The sequence below is a fragment of the Dendrobates tinctorius genome, unplaced genomic scaffold (assembly GCF_039654945.1).
Source record: "Dendrobates tinctorius isolate UK_male_01 unplaced genomic scaffold, ASM3965494v1 ptg000285l, whole genome shotgun sequence".
Taxonomy (NCBI): Eukaryota; Metazoa; Chordata; class Amphibia; order Anura; family Dendrobatidae; genus Dendrobates; species Dendrobates tinctorius.
In genome coordinates this window covers 659,405-671,412 of record NW_027361952.1, presented here as the reverse complement: position 1 = coordinate 671,412, position 12,008 = coordinate 659,405, and the positions used below count along the sequence as shown (strand labels likewise).

The 12,008-nt window shown below is 45.9% G+C and overlaps 1 protein-coding gene across 1 annotated transcript in view; it reads left to right on the top strand.

The window, feature by feature from the left end:
* Positions 1-12,008, top strand: part of MTREX (Mtr4 exosome RNA helicase) — a 170,757-nt gene that overhangs the window by 119,195 nt on the left and 39,554 nt on the right. Inside the window, exons 18-19 of the mRNA XM_073559936.1 lie at positions 337-405; positions 2,913-3,041. Coding sequence (XP_073416037.1) covers positions 337-405; positions 2,913-3,041 — 198 coding nt within the window. The remainder of the gene's footprint in view (positions 1-336; positions 406-2,912; positions 3,042-12,008) is intronic.

Here is a 12,008-nt window from a genome sequence, read left to right as displayed (position 1 = left end):
GGTCATTTCACACTGTTATGTGCAGATCTGTCCTTGGGCCAAGCAGCTGTTGCCCAGGCATTTTCACAATAAATGCTGTCACCCTCTTTCTCTGCCAGTTGGAGTCCAATTTTATGACTTTTCCATTCGTCATATTAGACGTCTTCACAGGTTGTGACAGAAGATTTCATAATGAACGGTTTAATTGCTTCTCAGCCCCGTATTAAACACATGACTTTAAATTTCACCCCATTGCCCCCTACAGATATGTGATTTAGTAGATCTGTTCTCTGATCTGTCCTGTGGAAGCTGTAACTACTGTCCTCTTGATCTCCATCCAGTCTTTTCTTTTTGTAGGTTAAGAATGAGGAAGACGACTTTGGATGGGGTGTCGTGGTCAACTTTTCCAAAAAGTCAAATGTTAAGGTGGATTTTGTTCTCAGACTTATTACTGAATGGTCTTGTTTATACTTCTACACTACACATAATGGTGTTTTCAGCCCTTTTTTGGGGGGGAGAGTGGCCAAAGGGGAGGGATCGTCTGTCCTCTAGTTGGACAAACAATTCTTAAATGCTGTCATACAAGTTAAAAGAAAAAAAAATCCTTATACTCCCTTCCTGCACTGGGTCTCCCTGTGCTCACATGACATTGGCTGCAGGGCTCACATTACATTATAATCTGTTACCTCCGGTGGGCTATGCTGCTCACTCATCCCCAGGATGCAATGCGGACGCTTGGCAGTGGTGTGAGAGCTACAGCTTATTAGCTGCTGCTCTTTTGTGGAATCACATCACCCGAGCACATGGAGACCTTGAGATGACATTACTATTACGGTACTGATTCAAAAGGGGGGTATACGTCCTTTTATTTACCAACATTTAATAACGGGTTGTCCAAGTAGTGGGACTGTCGGCACACAGTGACTGTTCTAAGGACATGATTCTTTACCAAGCATCTTCTAGGAGATACTAAATTCTTGGTTAGCTCCCCGACCCCATGATAACACTTCCAGAGGATGCTGCGGGAGCTTCGCAGACACACAGGCTGCCATAACACGGGCTTTTGTCTTCTAATGTATGTACTTTGTGGAAAAGAATTGCAATTGAGTAGAGATGAGCGAATTTGTAAGTTTTTGTCCCCGAATCTGATTTTGACATATTCAAACACTATCCATGCCGAATGTTTGTCTTATGATCGGTTCTGAACATATTCGGTAATTTCTACTCCCACTGACTCTAATGACGTTCGGATGTTTTAGACGAATATTGCAAAAACAATATTCACTGCCGATCGCATTCAAATCCGAATAAATTCGCTCATCTCTACAAGGGAGTAGAAATAGGCTGGACATACCGGCATTACTAGCAAAACCAAAAACAGACAATGTGTGCATATACCCTAATGAAAATAAAGAAGTAAAAAAGCAAGTGCAGTAAATAATTAACATGGGGTATTTAGTAAACACTCATTGATTTAAAAAAAAAAAAAAAAAAGCATAAAGCTGTCCCACCACGACATGGTGTACCTTATTGGGATAGTAACTACACTCTGTAATGTTAAAACCTACCTAGTGTGAACAGTGGCAGAGTCACCGGGTCCTGGCGTTACTATATGTGGGCAGATCTGAGCTTGTGCACCTGCAGGATGTGTGGGTGGCATTAATAGCATTGATGGAAGCAACGAGCGCACTGTGATCCGGTGCAAGAACGTAGAAAAGCTCCATATAACGGCCGAGATGTTAATCGTCTGCATTGTATGCAGGCCGCGCTCTTGTAAGACTCCACAATGGTGGCGTTAGGTCTTCTGTTGTTAGGATGACTGGTCAGAGTATTCCTCAGTCAGGGAACAAGGCACCTTACTGTACAATTGCTAAAATAAATTTAAAACTGGCCCATCCTCAGGGTACACCATTGATATTTGATCTGTGGGGTCCTCCAATAATTAGCAAGCGAAAATCCCAAAGGCCTCCTCAATGATTATTTAGCTGCAGCGCTGTATGTATGTGTGGCCATGCCTGGTACTGCAGCTGAGTCACTAATGTATGTACACAGGGACTCCACCAGCAGAATAGTGAGTGCAGCTCTGGGGAATACAGGATGTAACTCAGGATCAGTAATGTAATGTATGTTCACAGTGACTGCACCAGCAGAATAGTGAGTGCAGCTCTGGGGCATAATACAGGATGTAACTCAGGATCAGTAATGTAATGTATGTACACAGTGACTGCACCAGCAGAATAGTGAGTGCAGCTCTGGGTTATAATACAGGATGTAAGTCAGGATCAGTAATGTAATGTATGTACACAGTGACTGCACCAGCAGACTAGTGAGTGCAGCTCTGGCGTATAATACAGGATGTAACTCAGGATCAGTAATGTATGTACACAGTGACTGCACCAGCAGAATAGTGAGTGCAGCTCTGGGGTATAATACGGGATGTCACTCAGGATCAGTAATGTAATGTATGTACACAGTGACTGTACCAGCAGAATAGTGAGTGCAGCTCTGGGTTATAATACAGGATGTAACTTAGGATCAGTAATGTAATGTATGTACACAGTGACTGCACCAGCAGAATAGTGAATGCAGCTCTGGAGTATAATACAGGATGTAACTCAGGATCAGTACAGGATCAGTAATAGTATTGCAATGTGTTTAAAATATGACCGTCAGTATAAATTTTGTATATCTAGATGTACAATGGTAAATTGTGGTCAAATGTGAGTGTTGTTCAGTCCATGAAACCGTAGAGCCGCCATCTGGATGTCCTCAGAGTACAGCATATAAACAGAAGAGCAGCTGAAACATGGCTAAACTGTATTTTTAAGTAGGATGAATATTGTGTTTCTAAGATTTGTTTCAATAAATGTCATAGTCCAGATTTTTTATTTTAAGTGTCATTTAAGTGACTTTTCTTGTAATCCCTTCTTTAGCCAAATACTGGAGATCTGGATCCTATTTATGTGGTCGAAGTGCTGATAAACTGCTGTAAAGAGAGCATTAAAAATGCCGCAACAGAGGCTGCAAAGCCAGTGAAACAGGATGAAAAAGGAGAAATGCAGGTAGGGGTCGTAAACTACAGGAATGTTGGGCATGATCCTCGACATGCTTCATAGATCTCGTCTTGTACAAAGCTCACACAGGGGCGGTTTCTATGAAATTTGCTGCAAGTGAAAGCGGCAAAATACCCTCCATACCCCAGTACTGATTGGGATTGTAAGGTGACAGAAGGGCAGATCAGACACCTTGGTGGTTGTACATATTACAGGGGTGACGAGGCAGAGAGAGGTCAGGCTGTGGGATATCAGATTTGCTTCACAGTTAACATAGACATCTACCTCTCCCGCACTGTCAGTAATAGACCTCATGTAAAACAGACCGGTCAGATGACTGGCGCTGGCATGTAAATCGTGGCGTGTCTTCGTCGCCCGGAGCTTGGCAGCAGATGGAGCTGCACATTTGGTTGCCACATGTTAAATGTAATTAATAAAGGCCGGAAGGATTCCCACATGTTCCCCAGCTCCTTCATCTTCTCCTGCTGATGCCGCCCTGTTCTGGTCTCTTCTTGGGCTCTGCTTACATAGTCTGCACCATGATATCATTTTTACGTCCTTTATTTTTTTTTTATTTTCTCCAGTGCATTTATATTTTAACTCAAAATTTTCCCTTCACCCATGACAGCAAACCTGAGAGAGAGGGATCCGCCCTGCCAGGACAGGAACCTTCTGAAATTAAGTGGCGGCACCTCCCCCGGTTCAGTTAGGTTCCTGTCCTGGAACGGGATCCCAGTCTGAAAGCGGCGGTGCCTGTCATGGATGAAAATGGACCCAGGGCCGTCCCGGCCTGGAAGCGCAGGCCCCGGGTTCGTGCTGGTGCGGTTAGGCGGCCTCTGTAGCGGGGCGCTCCTCTGTGCCTCCCTCCCCTTGCGCGCGCCCGACATGACAGGGAGAGCTGGGGGCGGTTTCCGGCGTCTGACGTCAGCGGCGCAGGGCACCCTGGGAGTGCGCCGGCTGACGTCACAGACGCGACGGCAAGATGGCGCATGGTGCGACGCCGGCCGCAGTAAGAAGAATGGCGACGGCTGACGGTCGCAGGGGGGATGGGAAGACTGATCGCTCACCAGACGGACCTATTTAAAGGAGGACGAGGAGCAGGTGGCCAGGTGATATAATGGGGTCACATCAGGAACGTTCACCGTCTCCACCATCTCTGCCCCCATCGCAGACGTCTGCACGTAAGCATGGCAGCCGTTCAAGCGGCAAAAGCAACAGCTGCCCGAGCCACAGATGGGGGATTCCTCGAGATCGAGACAGCACAGACCACATGCTCCAACACAGCCTCCGAGTCCGGTACCCGACTTTATGGGTGGTGAGTGATCTTCGTGAATGTTAGACCAATGCTAATAGGGTCCTTCTTGTGTGTTATTTTTCCTTAGGGAAAAGGCAAAAAAGCAGGGAGCAAAAGAAATAGAGAGTGTGCCATATGTCAAAGCCCCCTAGCGAGAGATGGGCAAAAGGACCTTTGCGCTAGCTGTATCCAGCGAACTATGGCGGAGGAGGTGCCGAGCCTGGTAACTAACCTCAGATCAATCATCAGATCTGAGGTAGAAGGCTCACTTAAAATGTTATTAGAGAAAAAGAAAGAGTAGGAGAGACTTCCCTAGTTCTTCATCAGACTCCTCCTCGACTGAGTATCAGGCCGAACACGTCCTCCTCCTCCCCGGATAGTGATACGGGGGGCAAGCCGTGTTTTCCGGTAGAGGATACGGATGCTCTCCTTAAAGCCATTAGAACAACCATGGGCCTACAGGAGGAGAAAACGACTAAGTCCCTAGAAGACGTCATGTTCGGGGGGGGTTACAGGAAAGGAAAAAGCGCACCTTTCCAGTCAATGAGAAAATCCAGGCACTCATTGAAAGAGAATGGAAGAAGCCTAAAAGATCAGGAAGCCTTCCTTCCTCCTCAAAAAGGAGATATCCCTTTGAGCCTAAAGATACGGAAATATGGGACAAGGTCCCAAAGATTGATGCAGCAGTGTCCAGATCATCAAAAAAATCGTCCCTGCCCCTAGAAGACTCAGGTGTACTGAGAGACCCGCTAGATAAGAAAGCAGATTCCTACCTAAGACATAGCCTCTGCTGTGTGAATGAGACAGCTCTTTGTCACTGATGTCTTCAGACAGCAGCAGATTTGGTGCAGTGTATGTGCGAAGCTCCACCAAACTCCCAGCAAGCTCCAGTTACCAGCACCACCCACTGCCCACTCATTGGCTGGCAGTAAACTGCACCAGCACTCATCTTTATCATTATTCCAGCATTGGAAAGAACACAGCAGTGATCCTGTATTTGTAAAAGCAGCACAATACATACATACATACACCCCCCAACACTTCACACTGTTACAGCTGCTGATTGGACAGGCTGCTCCCATCAGTATTTGTCATTAGAGACACAGTGCTCACACATACACTGCACCAAATCTGCTGCTGTGCGAAGACATCAGTGACACAGAGCTGTCTCATTCACACAGCAGAGGCTTTGTCACACAACAGATTACATCAGTGACTGCCATCCCCTGTGCAGATTAGAAGCTGCAGACCCCCATCACTGGCCATCACACAGTCTGTTCTCACTGCTGCCAGCAGCCTGGGACAGTGAGGGAAGGAATTACTGATAATGAGTTATGTATTGTAATCATGGAGTGTCCCAGAATACAGGACGATTTTCCCTCCTCCTTAGGCTGAGTTCACACGTGGCGTTTTTTTTTCGCGTTTCCGCGGTGGTTTTAACCGCGCGATTTTGTAGCGAAAACGCGAAAAATAAGCATCCCATGCATTCCTATGGGATTCTGCAATGCTGTGCTAATGCTGCGGTTTTTACCGCAGCGCAATCGCTTTGCGGTAAAAACCGCAGCATGCTCATTAATTTTGCGGAATCGCGGCGATCCCGCACCCATAGGAATGCATTGTTCCGCTTACTTCCCGCATGTGGCTGTGCACACCATGCAGAAAGTAAGCAGAACAATTGCGGATGGTACCCACGGTCCGGAGGAGAGGAGACTGTCCTCCGGGCTTTGGGTACCATATCCCTGTAAAAAATAGAATTTAAAATAAAAAATATTGTTATTCTCACCTTCCGGTGTCCCGCGCAGCCTTCCCGCTTCTCTCCACGCTCTTGTTCCCAGTAATCCTTTGCGAAAATGCCCGCGATGGCGTCCGCTCTCGCGGGATCGCGGTCATTCGCGCGACGTCATCGCGAATTACCGCGAGACATCGCGATCCCGCGAGAACTGACGTCATCGCGGGCATTTTCGCAAAGGATTACTGGGAACGGCTGCACGGGACGTCAGACGGTAAGAATAACACCATTTTTTATTTTTTTTTGCATTTTATCTTTTACTACTGATGCTGCATAGGCGGCTTCAGTAGTAAAAAGTTGGTCACACTTGTCAAACACTATGTTTGACGAGTGTGACCAACCTGTCAATCAGTTCTCCAAGCGATGCTACAGATCGCTTGGAAAACGCTAGCATTTTGCAAGCTAAATACGCTTGCAAAATGCTAGTTTTTACGCTTGAAAATCGCAGGAATTTAAAATGCGATTTTCCCGCGGAATGGAATTCCGGATTTCTCACGGTAATTTCTGCGAGTGTTCCGGTACGTGTGAACTTAGCCTAACTAGTTTCACTTTCCATAGAAAACTGCTCAGTGTGTGTCTGGAGGAGGAGCAGCTCTCTGCTGTCTGCACTGAGGCTGCTGGAGGGGAAGAATTTGTTACTGTGTGATGAGGGCTGCTTCATGTGGACGGGGAGGGCCTGTAGCTATGGAGGGTGGGATTGTTGCTATAGAGGGCATGTTTGGAGTAGAGTAGGAGGTTACGACTAGTTCTCATTTCAATGCCATAACACACCCCCCCTTGGACGTTCATTTCAGAATATCTAGGAAACCGTGCAAACTAGTGACAGAAAGTAAATAACTTATTGTCATAATTCTGCAGCCCAGATATGTACTGAGATTATGTGAAAAGCCTGGACAACCCCTTTAATGATTTGGCTACAGCAGCTGGAAGAAAAACTTGCATCCAAAGTTTCAAGAGAAAAAATTTTGGCGGATATGTATCTTCTACATGGAGCAGCCGCTTTTTTGGCCGACACCTCTGCCGATTCCATGAGACTGACGGCGAGGGCGACAGGATTATCTAACGCCGCGAGGTGTGCATTATGGCTTAAAGGCTGTCCTGGAGATCTACAATCAAAAGCCAAATTGTGCTCTCTTCCGTGTGATGGACAGTTTCTATTTGGAAAAAATTTGGATGACATCCTGGAAAAAGCAAGTGATAGAAAGAAGGGCTTCCCCAGATTTCCAGGAGATCAAAGAAGGCCGCCCTTTCAGAGAGGAAAATTCAACAGGGGCCGTCCTCCGGGGGATCGGAAAAGATGGGAGGAAAAAAGGAAGGCGTCTGGATTCATGTTTAGCGGAACTGCTTCATCCGCAAAAAAATCCCCACAATGACGCCGGTATCCCAGTAGGGGGGAGACTGATGCTCTTTTATCAGGCCTGGGAAAGTATATCGTCCAATACCTGGATCTTAAACATTATAAAAAAGAAAAAAAAAAAAGGCCTCAAATTCCCTTTTTTCAACGGCCGAGAGCATCATTTGTGGTGACCCCCATCAGGAAGGGGATAGAAGAGCAGTTAGCCCTGGAGGCAGAAATCCTAGGTCTGCTAGACAAACATGTTCTGACCGAAGTCCCAAGCGAACAGGAGAGCAGGGGATTCTACTCACCCCTCTTCCTAATAAAAAAAAAAACGGACCAATCATTCAGGACGATTATAAACCTCAGAGGCCTCAATCAATGGATAGAAAATCAGACCTTCAAAATGGAGTCAGTAACTTCGGCCATAAGGCTATTACACCACAATTGTTTTATGGCCATAGTCGATCTAAAGGATGCCTACTACCACATCCCGATCCATCCAGAGTACCAAAAATACTTAAGGGTAGCTCTCTACATCCAGGGCAGCCTCAGGCATTTTCAATTCAGAGCCCTTCCATTCAGCATATCCATAGCCCCGAGGGTGTTTACGAAAGACGTAGCGGAAATGACAGCCTTCCTCCGAATCCACAACACTATTATAATACCCTGCTTGGACGATTTTCTATTAGTGGGCAACTCTGAACATCACTGCACAGAACAGGTGGAAAGGGTAACAGATACCTTACAGAGACTTGGCTGGAAGGTGAATGTCAAGACGACAACCCCTAAAGAGGCAAATATATTTAGGGTTCATCCTGGACTCGGAACAACAAACTTGTCTGTTGCCAGAGGCCAAGGTGGAAAAGGTGAGGAATATGACCTTGGCAGCCATAGACCAGCCTCACACGACCCTGAGGGGTGTGATGTCCTTACTGGGCACCCTGACAGCCTGTATTTCAGCGGTCAGATGGGCACAATTTCATACCCGTCAACTGCAAGCAGAGATCCTATCGGCACAGAAATCGTTAAGAGGGCGTTTGGAAGGAAGGCTGGAACTTTCCTTAAAGGTCAAAAAACTCTCTCAGATGGTGGTTAGACAGGGCAAACCTGGTAGCAGGAACATTATGGCACAGACCAGTGTCCGATGTGATCCTGACGGACGCAAGTTTCTCGGGATGGGGGGGCGCACCTGACGGGACAGGCAGCCCAGGGACCCTGGGGACACCAAGAGCAAAATGCATCCTCCAACCTAAAAGAACTACGGGACATAAACAAAGCCTTAAAAATATTTATTCCCAGCCTAGAAGACCGCGATGTCCGGATCATGTCGGACAACAAAGTGACAGTGGCGTATATCAACCACCAGGGTTACACTCCTTAATGAACGAAGCCAACAAAATTTTTCACAGAGCAGAACGACATCTACTTTCCCTAACGGCACTACACATAAGAGGGGTAGAGAACATACAAGCCGATTTCCTAAGCCGCAAAACATTGAGGCAAGGAGAATGGGCCCTAAATCACTTAGTGTTCCAGAAGATAGTACAACTCTGGGGAGAGCCGGTAATAGACCTCCTTACCAATAAAAGCAACAGGCAGGTAAAGAGATTCTGTTAATTGAACCCAAAAGAAGAACCATGGGCGGTGGACGCATTGCAAATTCCGTGGAATTTCAAACTGGGTTACGCCTTTCCTCCAGTAGCTCTAATCCCAGCAGTGGTGAAGGAAATAAGAGAAGATCAGGCCAGAGTGATCTTAATAGCCCCGTTGTGACCAAAAAGGCCCTGGTTCTCGCTACTGCAGATGATGTCCCTCTCAGATCCATGGGTACTACCAGAGATTCCAGACATGCTAGCTCAGGGTCCAGTATTCCACACGCAAGTCAAGGGGTTCCATCTGACGGCGTGGAATTTGAGAGGTCACCTTTAAGAAAGAGGGTTCTCTCCTGGGTTGGTGGCTACGCTGATGAAAAGTAGAAAGCCAGTAACAACTAACATATACGGTAGAACATGGAACAAGTTTCTGCAGTTCCTGGGGAAGCCGTTAGACCAAAAACCCCCGATTGAGGCCATCTTAGAATTCTTACAGGCAGCACTACAGCTGGGCCTAGCGGTAAATACCCTTAAAGTACAGGTTTCAGCACTAGGCTCTCTATATAACTGCAGCATAGCGGCAAACAGATGGGTAGCCAGATATATTAAATCCTGCCAGAGGTCTAGACCAATTCCATTACCAAGAATAGCTCCGTGGGATTTAAACCTCATGTTAGAAGCTCACGCGACAGAGCCATTTGAACCGGTTCACCAACTGCCAGTAAAATATCTCACCCTAAAGACCATTATTTTAGTGGCCCTTACATCGGCCCGTAGAGTAAGTGACTCACAGGCCCTCTCTTTTTTTTTTTTTTTTTTTGATCAAATAGATTTTTATTAATCAGAATTCAAAATACAGAATATACAGTAAATCTTCCACAAACAGTAGATTTACAAATTGAACATCCCTGTCCCCCCCCCCCCCATGTAGACAGCATATATAACTCTTTTCTCCATAAGATTTCTCTTACACCGTAATTTACCATTACTCATCCTCTTTACACATATTGTCAATCAAACCATACAAAACAGAAATGTTCCTATGTCCGGGTATTAATGGTTTATCCACAACACCAGCATTGTAAAATATAGCACATTCCCATCAGTTAACTGTACCGTATTGTAACCAGGGATTCCACAACCTCTCATAGGTTTTAGAATTGCCTCTTTTAGCATATATCCTTTCCTCCAACTGGATTTTACAAGACACCTGTTTCACAAACTCTCTCCCAGAAGGTGGTTCTTTCCTGATCCAGTTCCTCACAATCAGCTTCCTTGCTACATTTAGTAGTCTGGCTATAGCAAGCTTTACACTATTAACTATTTAAATTTCCTCCACATATCCCAGTATGCAGACCAGTGGGTTTTTGGGTATAACACTTCCGTAAGCCCCTTCTGTTCTGTTAATGACATTAAACCAGAACGCAGATAGCCTGGGACAAGTCCACATCATATGAAGGATTCCGGCACCAGACCCCCCACATCTTGGACAGGCAGAGTTGTCCCTCAGCCCCATTTTAACCCCTTCCTGACATCCGACGTACTATCCCGTCCACGGTACCCGGGCCCGTATGACCGTGGACGGGATAGTACGTCTACCGCGATCAGCGGCGCCCACGTGGTGAGCGCCGCTGATCGCGGCCGGGTGTCAGCTGATTATCACAGCTGACACCCGGCACTATGTGTCAGGGGCGGTCACGGACCGCCCCCGACACGTTAACCCCTTGCACACCGCGATCAAACATGATCGCGGTGTACCGGGAGTTAAAGGGAAGCATCGGCAGGGAGGGGGCTCCCTCCGTGCTTCCCTGAGCCCCCCACGGCAGCGCAATGTGCAGCGCTGCTGCGGGGGGGCTCCTATCCTCCAGGCCCCCGAATCCAAGATGGCGACGGGGGCCTTCGGGGACCTGAGGAAGCTGGCTTCCTCAGTGCCTGCAAAGCGCAGGCAAGAGGAAGTCTGCTTCAATGCCTGTGACAGATTGCTGATCTGTCACAGTGATCTGTGATGTGACAGATCAGCGATCTGTCACAGGACAGTGATGTCCCACCTGGGACTATGTAATAAAGTAAAAAAAAAATTAAAAAAAAATGTAAAAATAAATTTAAAAAAATCGCCAAATAAATTAGTAAAAAAAAAAAAAAATATTCCCCAATAAATTCATTTTTTGAAAATAATAAAAAAAAAAACAATAAAAGTACACATATTAGGTATCGCCGCGTCCGTAATGACCCGCCCTATAAAACTGTCCCATTAGTTAACCCTTTTAGCGAACCCCTTAAAAAATGAAAATAAAAAACGAAGCAAAAAATAATGATTTATTATCATACCGCCAAACAAAAAGTGTAATAACGCGCGATCAAAAAGACGCATATAAATATCCATGGTACCGCTGAAAACGTCATCTTGTCCCGCAAAAAACGAGCCGCCACACAGCATCATCAGCGAAAAAATAAAAAAAGTTATAGCTCACAGAATAAAGCGATGCAAAAATAATTATTTTTTATATAAAATAGTTTTCATTGCATAAAACCCATTAAAAACGACCTAAATGAGGTATCGCTGTAACCGTACTGACCCGAAGAATAAAACCGCTTTATCAATTTTACCGCACACGGAACGGTGTAAACGCACCCCCCCCAAAAGAAATTCATGAAACGCTGGTTTTTGTTCATTCTGCGTCCCAAAAATAGGAATATAAAGCGATCAAAAAATGTCACGTGCCCGAAAATGGTACCAATAAAAACGTCAACTCGTCCCGCAAAAAATAAGACCTCACATGACTCAGTGGGTCAAAATACGGAAAAATTATAGCTCTCAAAATGTGGTGATGCAAAAACTATTTTACAATAAAAAGCGTCTTTTAGCGTGTGACAGCCGCCAAACATAAAAACCGCCATAAATAGTAAGTCAAACGCCCCGTTATCACCCCCTTAGTTAGGGAAAAATAATAAAACTAAAAAA